Below are 12588 nucleotides of genomic sequence, written 5' to 3'. Positions count from 1 at the left end.
TCAGGAGACTTGGCTGGCTCTGATGACCATCATGGATCACACCCTCAAGAACCCATACTGATCTGTGTACAAATATAACCACTTAAGCATCATCTTCAAGACTAAAATCACAGTTGTTATATTCAGTGGATTTTTAGCCATTGTGAAAGTTACAAAGAAATAAATGATCATGCATTGAAATTGGTACTTCCATGTATTATGATTTAATTTAGATTCTATTGCACAAATACAGTATTTATGCAAGATCTTTTTTTTTTTTTTTTTTTACAATTACTAAAGGCAGTATTGAACCTTTTTTTAAACTACATTTTACATTTACAGTGGTGTGAAAAAATGTGTTTGCCCCCTTTCCAATTTCCTATTTTTTGTATGTTTGTCACACGTTATTGTTTCAGATCATCAAACAAATTTAAATATTAGACAAAGTTAACACAAATAAAGACAAAATGCAATTTCTAAATGAAGGTGTTTAATATTAAGGGGTTAAAAAATGAAAATCCACATAGTCATATCCTTTGAACTCGAGTCTATCACTAAGGCTGATTATGTGTGCACCGCTACTATGTCCGGTCAGTTAGCCATCACCATTTTGTCTGTAACTGGAAGTTCCACAGGATCTTAGCTCGGCCATTCTCAACAACACTAGGGGGTATATCCCATTCTTGTCATGGATCGCTGTGTGGCAGGCAGGAGGAGGACCCAAATTGCAAAACTCACAGACTCGGGGATGAACTCAAAAATCACAGCTTTAATGCTGGAGAGGCAGAACGTAGGAAATACAAAACTTAAACTGGGAACCATAAACTAACACTCGCAGAGAGACACAGGGAAATCCACGCAGCATGAGGGAGAACACGACACAAAACTGAGGGAGATGCAGACATAAATACACAGAGGGTTAACGAGGGAAGTGGGAGCACACGGGGAACACAGGTGACACTGATAATCATAACAAGACACAGCAGGAGTGAACACCACACTGGCGGGAGACGGGCAAAGTAAAACAGGAAGTACAGAGGTTCAGACAGGAGGAGAGAGAGCACGGGGAAAACACAGACATAACGGGCTGGGGAAAACATAGAATAAACACAAAGAGAGATGAGGGCTCATGAATACACAGAGGGGCACACAGGGGGTAAGAGTCACGAAGGGAAAACACTTAGGGAACAACACACCAGGGCAACTCAGGAAACATGGCCTAAATAAGGAACAAAATACAAAAATACATGAAAACTAAGAATACTGGGCCAACATGGCCCAGGACCATGACAATTCTGACCTTGGGATTTCCAGACCATACTTGGCACAGATGTTCCTGTATATTATGCCAGCCTCCAGTTATGGAGGTCCATGTATGTCCTGCCTGCTAGCATCTTGCACCCTGCTGTTATGTGCTGAACTGTCTCTGGGCCATTGTTGCACACCCTGCACCCAGGGTCTTGGCCGATGTGGTAGAGCACAGACTCTGTTCATCTTGTGCTATAGAGTTTGTTCCTGTGCTGCCATAATTCGTGCCTCTGTGTTGTCTTTCAGTCCAGCTTTGTCCAGCCACTGGTAGGAATTCTGGATTTCAGCCATTCCTCCTATCTTACGGTGGTACATACTGTGCAGTAGGACCTGTCTTCCATGATGGTTCCCCCCTTTGCTCCTCTTGTTTCTCAGGTTTATGCTGCCTGTGATGTTCACTAAGCACACGGTCAGCTGTGGCAAACTTCCTGATGTACTTTTTTTTCTGATCCTGGACAGTGGTTCTGATACTCATTAGTTCTTAGTGAGTGACGTCTCATGATGCTGGATTTGGGGTGAAACCCTCCATACATGATAAGGACTTTCTCGTCTTTCTCGTCACCTCCTTTGGCAAGCTTATTATCCCAGCAGAGTACCTGATGACAAGCAGGGTGTAGGTGTTAATTGCGCAGATTTTGTTCTTTGCATGCAACTGACTCCTCAGGACTTCCCTTATTCTCTGGAGGTATTTGGTGGATGCAGCTTTCCCAATAGCTGCTTTAGTGTTCCTATTTGCCTGTGGGCTTCCCAGATACTTGTAGCTCCCCTCAGTGTCTGCAATGTTGCCTTCTAGTAGTACAATCCCACCCCAGTGGGCGCAGGAGGGATTCTTGGAGAAGACCCATTTTATTTCCCAACAAAGATGACATCTCTTGGTCAACCTTCAAACACTGCTATCCTGTGTGATGATATTACACAATCCAATAAACTGCTTGTTTTGATAAATCAAATTAAAAACAATTAAGAGAAAAGTATGTCATAGCTGACAGCGTCAGATGCCTTTTTAGGTCAAGAAACGCTGCCCCCACAACACTATCATCATCTAAAAATTATTTAATATTTTCAACAAAGTAGAAATTTGCAGTTTCTGTAAAACATTTTAGTCTAAAACCAAACTTCCCAGAGGAACCCACCTGAGGGATTAATAAAGTTCTATCTTATCTTATCTATACTGGATGAAGATGTCGCTTAGTCTCTAATTGATCAACTGTATGTAGCGACACTTTTCTCAAGTATCTTCGACAGAACAGGAAGTATGGAAATTGGATCATAGTTGCATATCAAATCATTGTCCTCTCCTTTAAAAACTGGAGTAATTAATACCCCTTTCCATTCATTTTCATCTTCTATTTCTAACTGACAAATTTTAAAGCTGTAAATGTCAGTAAATTCCTGTATCTTTTAATGAAACAACCTTTATCTGTAATAACTGTACCATTTAAATTTTTCCTTAATTTCCTTCCGACTCGATGATCTATTTATTAATTTATTTAAGTGATTCCAAAGTGAAATATTATGATCTTTAGCTTTTTCCATAAGAGCAGTGCAATATAAAGCTTTAGCTTTACATAATTTCAGGACTACTTTATTTCTCAGGCTTTTATATATCATGTGATCAGTGTTGATTTCGGTAGTCAATGCTGTTTTTAAAGCAAAATCTTATTTCTGTTTAAGTTTGTGTACTTCACTATTCAATCATGGTAAAGCTGTCTCCCTTTGCTTGCATTTGATGTTTTTTGTTTGTATATATTTAATTGTTATTTCACTCAAAACGTCATCATGGAATAACAACACAGATCCAAATTATCTATTGATGTAATATGATCGCAATTAATATTTGCAAGGTCATGTTCACATTTTGCAATTTCAGACAGAAATAATCATCTTTACTTGGTCAGAGTTTTTGGCACAAAAATACAGTCAGGAGTACATACCCTGCACGGTATGCACCACTGTCAGATAGGAGTGGTTGACATTCCTACCAGTGGCTGGACTGAAAGACAACACAGAGGCACTAATCATAGCAGCACAGCAACAAACTCTAAGCACAAGATGAACAGAGTCTGTGCTCTACCACATCGGCCAAGACCCCGGGTGCAGGGTGTGCAACAATGACCCGGACACAATTTAACACATAACAGCAGGGTGCAAGATGCTATCAGGCAGGACATACATGAGGCACTTTAGCCAAGTGGTTAGCATAGTATACAGAAACATCGGTGAGGAGTATGGCCTGGAAATCCCGAGGTTAAAATAGAATACGTCACCTAGGCTAGTTGTATGAGGTGATGTTCCATGTGCCACATGCCAATTTTGGAAACCGGGGATCAGAGGCCCAGGACTTCCACCTCTGACTGCCGCCCCATTCACAAATCACTGATCCCCTATGTCCACTCTTCTGGGGTAGTTGACTCACAGCAGGACTGACCCAAGTAGTTTCTTCAGGCTCAGCTCGGCCAGACCCCATGGGCCAAGGCCCAAGCACCTAATGCTTGCCCTCGAGGCTCTACCCAAGGGATTCCTACAAGGTAGGACCTGTGGGATCACTTCTTTTGTTTGTTATTGGCTACCAGCTGCAAATAGAAACTATGCTCAAGTTCAGACATGTGTCTGAAATGGTCATATCAAACACTGAAATCACCGGCATCATGAAGATTCACAAGAAGAACACATTGCATTAAGCTGAAGTGAAGACTGCATTATTGTCTGTGTGGAATAAGACTCGCTTGAACCTTGTTGTCATTGCCATTTGGCCATATTTAATATAAACATTCACCACTGCAGTAGTACATATAATGTATGTGACATTTTAATTACAAAAGGTAATTTTATGCATCTCAGATGAAACCACAGCAGTACCTATGTGAAAGTAGGTGGTGGGTCAAATAAAACAAACAAAAAAGGTACAGGAAAACCATTTTACCCTTTATTTGATATTCATTACAAATAAAATCATGTAAACAATTTAAGACAGATGGTGAAAAGATGGTTAGAAAAAAATGCACTTGACAGGGAAAGCACATGTAAAGTCACTAACATGCAAACAACAGGCCACAAATCACAATATTGCTCTTAAGATGTAGGCAATGCTTGTAATAAATATGCTCTGGCCACGACAAAAACGATCATATATTTTCTTTAGTGACTGATCTGTGTCATGCATGTCAGTGTGAAGGTTTCCATTAATCACACAATGTGAACATTTCACAGTACTTTAGATTAAAAAAATACACTAAAATGCTGAAACTGCAGTTAAAGACTGTTGGTGAACTGTCATAATAGAAAGACAAAAGTTACAAAAATACAGCACAACTTTTCAAAACCTAATAAACTGGATTAAACTCTATAACATCACTTGTCCAATACATTACACTTCATTTCATAAAGAGATTTCCAGCATATGCTTCATGTCATATTAACATTCATTTTTTTCCTGGCTCCAGCCGAAATACCAAAATATGACCAGACCATGCACAGATTTATTTGTGCAGATTTATTAGCTGGTGAAAACTGATGAATAGTGTTATACGTGTGAGAAAAGTCCTTTGATCTCAGGTTCACTTTGAAAGACTGTTAAGAAATCAACTGGAAACCGTTCAGAGTCTCAAATAAAACATCTGTGTTGTTCCTAACATAGTTTTTATATGCAGAGTCACACAACTATCTAGATTTGAACGTCTTACTAGTGTGCTGGTTGTAAAGTGATTAGCATGATATTTCCAACATACAGAAATATATTTAAGGGAAATGTTAGCATTCAGAGAACATTCTGGAGGAAAGCTGACTTTTTATTTAGTTATTTAGTTTCTTCCACAAATGATACTGGATCCAGCTGAATGCTAGATTTAACTGAAAGACATGGACTGTTATTTAGAGGTATATTTGTTAACATCTGTGGTTAAGAAAGGAGTGGGGTTATTTCCAGGATCTACTGCTCTGAACTCGCGCAGTGCCTCTACCACTTGTAGACGAACTGTAACGACTTGATGCAGTAGATCGGGCACTGCTGGTTGACATTCGGCTGGACATTCGACCTGCAGTAAACATGGGCCATAGCATCACTTTATGGAAGCAATATGGTAATACTATTATTTTTATTGTTAATAATAATGATAATAATAATAATAATAATGATATTAATAACAACAACAACAACAACAACAACAACAACTGGAACAATCAAATAAGTATTTAGCTTCAACCTCAGTAGTCTATGAAATAGAAAATACTGCATATGGGACATAAGGTTTTAAATACCGTAATACAGGAACAAAAACCGTTGTTTTAATAGTTTAAAAGGAGAAAATTCTGGAAATGCAGCAAGTGGCTGCCAACTGCTGTGTTCTACAAATTGGATTTCCAGTTGGATTTTAAATCTTTAACAGTGTCTTCTTACTGTTAGAGTTACTGGGGATGAGTATTTCCTCCAGCTGTTCCTGGATCTTGGCCAGCTCGTCTGATGTGAACCGCCACCTCTTCTCTGCTGCTCGTGCCGGATGATGTGACGCGTTGCATTTTTTCCCTTTTGATGATGTAGGAGAGGACAGGCATGAGGCAGGGATGGAGCCTGTTGTCATACCGCTTGGAAATTTCTGAGCGATTACTCTGAGACCTGGCAAGGCAAGACACATGAAGACAAAGGCTTGGTTTTACAAAACTTATTTTTAATAATTGTAGACGTTAGTGTTTACATCCCAGAGCTGCTGCAGAAAGGGGCAACGGTGCATTTTGGCCACAGTCTCTGAGTTCATTGGAAAACATATATGCTTGGCAGGTTCACACCTGGACACATATCACATGTTCGCTATGAAACGGATTACTTCTAGAGAAAGTACTTTAAAAGGCTCCAGTGATATTAGAGCTTACCTCCACTGAGCATAAACAGATTCTCAAACCCTCGTTCACACATGGTGGTAGCTGCCTGGCTAGCTATTCTCTCATCCTCATCATATACAATGATGATCTTCCCTGGGGCATTTTTCTACACCGCTGGTGGGTTAAGGTACAGTCAGTAGTTAAGTGTTGCTATTCACATTTGTAACATGAAAGATTAACAGCTGCCAAATTTGCGATGTGACTATAAAAGGATACGTATTCCAGCACTTCTTTGGTGTAGGGGTTCATTGTCCGAGATAGCATGGCAATTGGAAAACTGTGTGCTGCATGAAAGACAGACAATTGAAATTAAAAATGTCATTTTTTTGTACAAGGAGTTCAATGATCCAGCTTCATGTTTACCTACCGCTAATGATGTGGCAGCAGTCATACTCGTCACGATCTCTCACATCCAGCAGCAGGTAGGGGCAATCGGTGTAGGGCCTGTCAGTTGGCTCTGGGCTGGACACCAACTCACTTGCCATCTTTTGATTGTTCCTGTCTATATTCAGCTCTCCCACACCACTAATGACACTGAAAGGTCAAAGATTGGAGAGCCTCAGACTGTCTGCAGCTTCTTGCATTTTATATTGTAGTTTTTCTGAGTCTGGCAACTGTCACATTTATAACTCAGGGATGCTAAAGAACTGAGTATCCAACATATGAAAATAACGGATAATTTAATTGTAAGATCGGAGGTATATATTGTGTGGACAGAGCACATTATTATCTGTACACTGAGGCAAAGACTAAAACCTGATACTGACACTATACTTTTTTCCTGATGTGATTCACCCAGTTCACCCACTCGACACCCTCTACAGTTAATTTTAGTCTAACACGGGCTACAAATCATTTCCACTCATTTAACTTCTCCTGACATATGACTATAAAAGCCTGGTGACAGCAGTGTTGAGTCAATATAGTAGAGTAGTCACTTTGTCTCATAAAGGACAGAAGGCCTAATAAGAGTTTGTCAAACAGCGCATCACAAGTTTAACCCAGTGCTGCCCTTATTTCTGTCTCCATCTGTCCCCAAGCACAGGGTGACGTATGCTCCAAAGGACTCCCATTACAATGGCAGTCTGTCTCCTTCAGAGAGGCCACCGATAGAATTACACCTGTGGGATTCCTATTTAAAGTGCACGATGATGATAATGATGATAATGATTGGAGAGTATGGGATGCTAAGAACAGAGTGAGGGAGGTCATTAAGTGTGAAATAAACAGGGATGTAGGGTTTTTGGACAAACAGATGCCCTTAGGTGCAAAAAGCATGTTGTATGTAAACAGATAATGAACAGTGGGTGTAAATTTCAGGTGTGCTTGGGGTTAATGTAGCGATTGTTATGTGCTGGGTGTGACAGAGGCTGATAATGTAACGCAGGTTGGCTGTCAACAAACTCTCTTTGTATCGTTCTACAAAACACTTCCCAGAAGAAAAATTTGGGATGTTGTGCAAAATGTAAACAACGACATAAGTCAATATTTAAATCACTTAGAAAAAAAATGGAGGCATCCAAGGACAACAAACCTATCACTTTAAAAAAAAAAAAAGTGTCAGTGCAATCCTTTGCATGTTTTTGTTTCTGCTATTTCTGTATCTCATCCGTCACCTTATTGTGTCCCCAGAAACACATCCATTTTATTTTGGAATGTTTTAGCATTTTTCTTTTTATTTCTGTTGTTTCATTCAGCTTTTGCTGGGGTTTTTTTCCTACTTCCGTTGTGTTTTATTCAACTTATGTTGTGTTTTGTGTGCTTTTTCAATGTTTTGTTGCAGTCCATTTGACCTCTCAAGGCCACCATAGAAAGTTCAATTCTCAAGACTTTATAAGCCATCTATTAACCATGAAATACATGTGGGTAGATATCAAAAGACATCTTGAAATGGGTGAACTCACAATGTAATACCCATCCAGATCTGATCTATCTGCTAGTGCAGTTGCAAATACAAATTAGACTCCTGGAAAAAGAAAATTGACTTCATATAGAAGTCAGATACTGCATCGAGAAAGTTTCAAAATCTTTAAAAAGGAAATACAATGTAATGATATTTACTGTTGCCTTAGGATACATTTTAATATAAACAGTAATAATAATAGTAAATTTTGTCATAATAAAGTTTGTCTGTCCAAATACAAATAGTATGGTATACTCTGTAAAGGTTTACGGAGTGCTGTAAATGACCTTAGAAGAGTTGACCTAGCAGTGTAGCAGACTTCATTGGCATCTCCTGTCTCCTGACAGTCTGATGCCAGCAAAGAGCCATTGGTGTGTTCAGACGCGAACTCTGAGTCTCCTCCAGACTCCAACCGCAGACCATCTACAAATCAATAACCATACATTACAATACACTGTCAGCTACTGTCAGTAAGTCATGCTAAGTGAACAAGTAATTCTGACTGCAACTATTACCTTCTGGACTGTGAGATTCACTATCTTTTTCATTTTCATTCAGGTCGGAAACAGAGGCCACCTGCAGTATCTGGTGTGGAAAAGAACATTTTGAAGATAAAGGAGAAGAAATTTTTTTAAACAAAATTATAAATGAAAGTGTAACAAAAGAAATACACATCCTGAAGCTTGTGGAAAATAAAAGAAGAAATATCAATAAACAGAGAGCCATTTGTTTAATCACCATCTATGATCAAGTTGGTCGGTAGACTTTCCACTGATTGCAACACCAAACTTACAGAATGTTACAGTTCTGGAAAAAGTCAATTTTCATGCTTACCAGTTGTGCAAATGTTGTCACTTTTAATCGTTTGAAGATTTCATCTTTTCGATACCTGTAATCTTAAATGGAAAGAAAACAAATGCATGAATCTAATATATATGCAACGCTGAAAACCATCAGTCTTGATGATAGCTGCTCTTTTTGAATAACCCTTGAAGATGAACGTAAATGCTTCCTGTGAAGTCTAATGTAATTGATAAGTGTGAACCAAAGAGTATAATAGAGTTAGCCACTGCGTGCAGCCTTAGTAGTTCAAATTCACCTGGGTCTATCAGGTCCTGTATTTCTTTATCCCCTTCCATTGCTTCACAGAGGCTACGTCCACACTGGACCAGATAGATTTGAAAACGCCCCGCATCCACACTAGCGTTTTCAGTCGCTATGCCCACACGTACCCGGGTATTTTTGAAAACGCAGATTTTTCTATGCGTTTGCACCTTTCGTCCACACGTAAACGGCGTTTTTGATCACTGAAAACGGAGATTTTTAAAAACTCCGGCCAGGGTGGATATTTTCTAAAACTCCGTTTTTGCATTTACGTGTGGACGAGAAAAACGGAGAAAACGCAGTGTCAAAGATGTGCGCCTTTTTTGACGTCACACTGTGCGCCACGTTATTGTTTCGGTGAAATGAATTTCTACAATACTGTTACTGTTAATTGTACTCTCTGCAGTGTTTAAATGCTTACATATACACACAGTTACTGTCCCTCCACACATACCACTCGGTTCTGCTTCTATGCCCCAGCTTTGTTTACTTTTTCCCACCAAGGCTTCTAGACTTCTGATTGGCCAACATTTCTACACGGTTAGGAATATAGCGCCACCTGCTGCTTTGGCATGTTCCTAGCAGCGTTTTCCTTCATTTCTGCCTTTATGTGTGGACGGGATTATTTTTTAAAACGAAAACGGAAAATCTCTGTTTTCAAAAATACCCGTGTACGTGTGGACGTAAACGGCCGAAAACGCTTACGTTCCAGTATTGCGCATGCGTGAAACGCAAGACGATTCAGCCTGCCTCATTTCTGTTTGTCATTTATTTACTTTGCCGCTCTTTGAAATGTTGCGGCAAAATGTTGAGGAAAAGCACCGAGTTTTTTTTCAATGGACTAACATTGAGGTGGAGTTGTTGCTGTGCGTAACACAAAAGTACAAAGTTGTAAAAGCGAGTGAGAGTTAAAGAATTTGAAGAAAAGCTATCTGGAGCATGTACAGACTGATATTAATCTTTAGTAGGGCTGTCAAAATTGAGAGCAAACAAAACATCTGCCCTCCGCTATCTTAGTTTAATTGGCCACATGACTGCATCACATGACTAAAATGTGTCATCGTTTTCAAAAAGTCTTCGTTTTTGCTGTGACGCGAAAGCACTGTCTTCAAATGTATGCGTTTTCGAGAGCGTTTTCAAAATGCTGCATTTTCCTTCAGCAAAAACGCCGTCTCAGTGTGGACGGGAAGCCAAAACGCAGAGAAAATGATGCGTTTTCAAATGAAAAAACGCATTAGTGTGGACGTAGCCAGAGCCACAACTCTAACGTGTCTGTTCCCATTCTACCTTACCACTAAAGCTACCACCCCAGTGCTCAAATCAAACTGCTCAGCCTGTTTTTATCAGTGCAGCTAATGCTGGTATTATTACCATTCAGACCTCAGTAATTCGCACTGTGACAAAAGACCCTTGCTGGCACCTTGCCAGTATGTCCCTTAAGACTGGGTTCAGTCCCGCAGAGGAAAAAATGTGAACAGTGGTACAATCTGCTTCAGAGAATGGAGGGATCAGGGTCTCTTACCCCTGAGAAATCAGAAGGAAAAAAAATCACTGTCCACAAATTTGATTTATTAAACTGGGCTATATCAATAGGTTAGCACCTCACTCTTTTACCTTTTGACAGTACACAGAGAGCAAGGAGACACCCATTGATTATTAAGAAATTGGGAGTGCCAGGTTGGGAAATCTTGCCTTGAATGTACAGTAAACAGGTCTTGTGCACTTAAGGAAAGTGCATGGATCTTAGAGTTCTGCCAAGGTGTGCTATTTGAGCCATGTTTTCACTTTATAAAGAAAAGACCTCATTTGTAACTTGCCACAAGGCTGAACTGATGTTACATGACCAATAGTCAAAAGTAGCAGGCTAGCAGACCAGTGGGCAGAACAACTGTTTTGTACTACTTGGGTCAAAAATGTTGCCATTGTCAAGGAAGACACTGAAACTGTAAAAATAATCGATTTTTATTGTAACTGGTGAGAAAGATAAAGTATAGATCTCGGTTATAGAAAATAAAAGAGTAAGGAATAAGTATAGTTGGTTATCGCCTAAGAGAGCTGTTATTTTTGATGCAACTGTGTGGGAGGTGGCACAAGGGGGCGGTACATTAAACAGGGATTTTGTACTATTATGACCAGCTGCCTGGAGGAACAGATGTTTTGTGTTTCACTTAGGCCCAGTGGAGTAAGCAGGTGCACATCTCAGTCCATGAGGGTGTTGGCATGCAGAGTACTTGTGTGCAGGAACACTGATATGTGAGTTTTAGGACTGAGAGTGACTGGTAGTCATTAAGAAGCCAGATAAATGTATCAGAGCATTAATGATCCACGTTTAATACCTTTTTGTTGTTCTTTTATTGGGTGTTTGTTTGTCCAGAAAGGCTTTTGCATGGATGCTTGTTTTCATGGTTTGCAGTCAAAAGGATCACATATGGAATCATTCAGAGTGCTTTTAATATTGATGCACACTGCTGTTATGAGAACGCTTATAAGGATACTGCAATCACGAAATTCTTAAAGACAGGTTACTCACTTTTTTTAATCTCCTCCAGTCTTTCCATATACTTCGTGAGACTACATCCTGGGAAATAAACCGTGACATTAACATATATAAGGAAGTTAAAGAGCATTCAAACTGTGTGTCAAAATAAGCTACACAGTCACGTAAATCTTGCATATGTACCTGTGTCAAGCCTCGTTTTCACATGCTCATACTTTGCGTTTTTCGGTATCTTTTTCTTCATGTACTGCAGGGAGAAAAGAACGACACGTTAGCGTTAGCTGTGATAGCTTAAACGCAAATCGTACAGTCTAGAATAAAGAGCACCTTTTCAATAGTAGTGAGTAATCTAGCTAATGCTGTCATTTTAACAGGTGCACTACCGTTGATACGGTAACACTGACACCAATATAGCCGACTAGCTACCTCTTTGGAAGGGCTACATTATTTTTTGTTGCTCATGCTGTAGCCGCATTAAGTTAATGGATTTTTCGACAGTGCAGTAATGCCACTTAGCGTGTAAATAAAATAACTAGTGCTGTTTTTCTTCCCCAACGTTACCTCTGCGTTGCCGATGCTCCGATTCAGCGACATCTTTTTAAACCGCAATATCAAAAGTCCAGTTTCAAGGTTAACAATCTCAGTTTTGATTCGTCAATGTTTTTTCCCCGACCAATCAGGTAAGGTTATACTCTGGCGCTCTGTCGACATAGTGGTTTGGCTAGTTGCTTAGCAGCCAAAGACGCTCCACCCATGACATGGCGCGTTCAGGTCTCGTTTTTTTTTAGGTCAAAAGCACAACACATACAGTTTGCAGAATATTTCCGTGGTTTATGAATTTGGTATGTTCTACCCGATATTTTTACGCAGTCTTTCCTCTTTGTTGTTTAACACAATATGCTATGCTCGTTTTTTATATTTG

General features: G+C 39.7%; 2 protein-coding genes across 2 annotated transcripts in view; one reads left to right on the top strand and one right to left on the bottom strand.

The window, feature by feature from the left end:
* Window positions 1–218, top strand: part of LOC146665362 (carboxypeptidase A1-like) — a 16974-nt gene extending 16756 nt beyond the window's left edge. The window contains exon 11 of the mRNA XM_085412975.1: window positions 1–218. This exon is cut by the window's left edge and continues 127 nt beyond it. Within this exon, the coding sequence (XP_085269101.1) occupies window positions 1–61 (61 nt within the window). The 3' untranslated portion in view covers window positions 62–218.
* A 3810-nt stretch (window positions 219–4028) lies between these two features.
* cep41 (centrosomal protein 41) lies at window positions 4029–12312 on the bottom strand. The gene is made up of 11 exons (XM_085412974.1): window positions 12228–12312; window positions 11850–11913; window positions 11700–11747; window positions 8900–8961; window positions 8581–8650; window positions 8353–8488; window positions 6530–6696; window positions 6379–6446; window positions 6154–6268; window positions 5684–5899; window positions 4029–5321 (listed from the first exon to the last, which is right to left on the bottom strand). Exons 1-11 carry the CDS (start codon window positions 12258–12260, stop codon window positions 5203–5205), a joined length of 1098 nt encoding a protein of 365 aa, XP_085269100.1. The 5' UTR covers window positions 12261–12312; the 3' UTR covers window positions 4029–5202.
* Between the last annotated feature and the right edge of the window lie 276 nt (window positions 12313–12588).

The sequence above is a fragment of the Rhamphochromis longiceps genome, linkage group LG7, assembly GCF_057381845.1.
Source record: "Rhamphochromis longiceps isolate RC_006_pf linkage group LG7, R_longiceps_female_GT1.1, whole genome shotgun sequence".
In the NCBI taxonomy this organism is placed as follows: Eukaryota; Metazoa; Chordata; class Actinopteri; order Cichliformes; family Cichlidae; genus Rhamphochromis; species Rhamphochromis longiceps.
The sequence above is the reverse complement of the archived record's forward strand: the minus strand, read 5'-3'. Positions and strand labels throughout refer to the sequence as shown.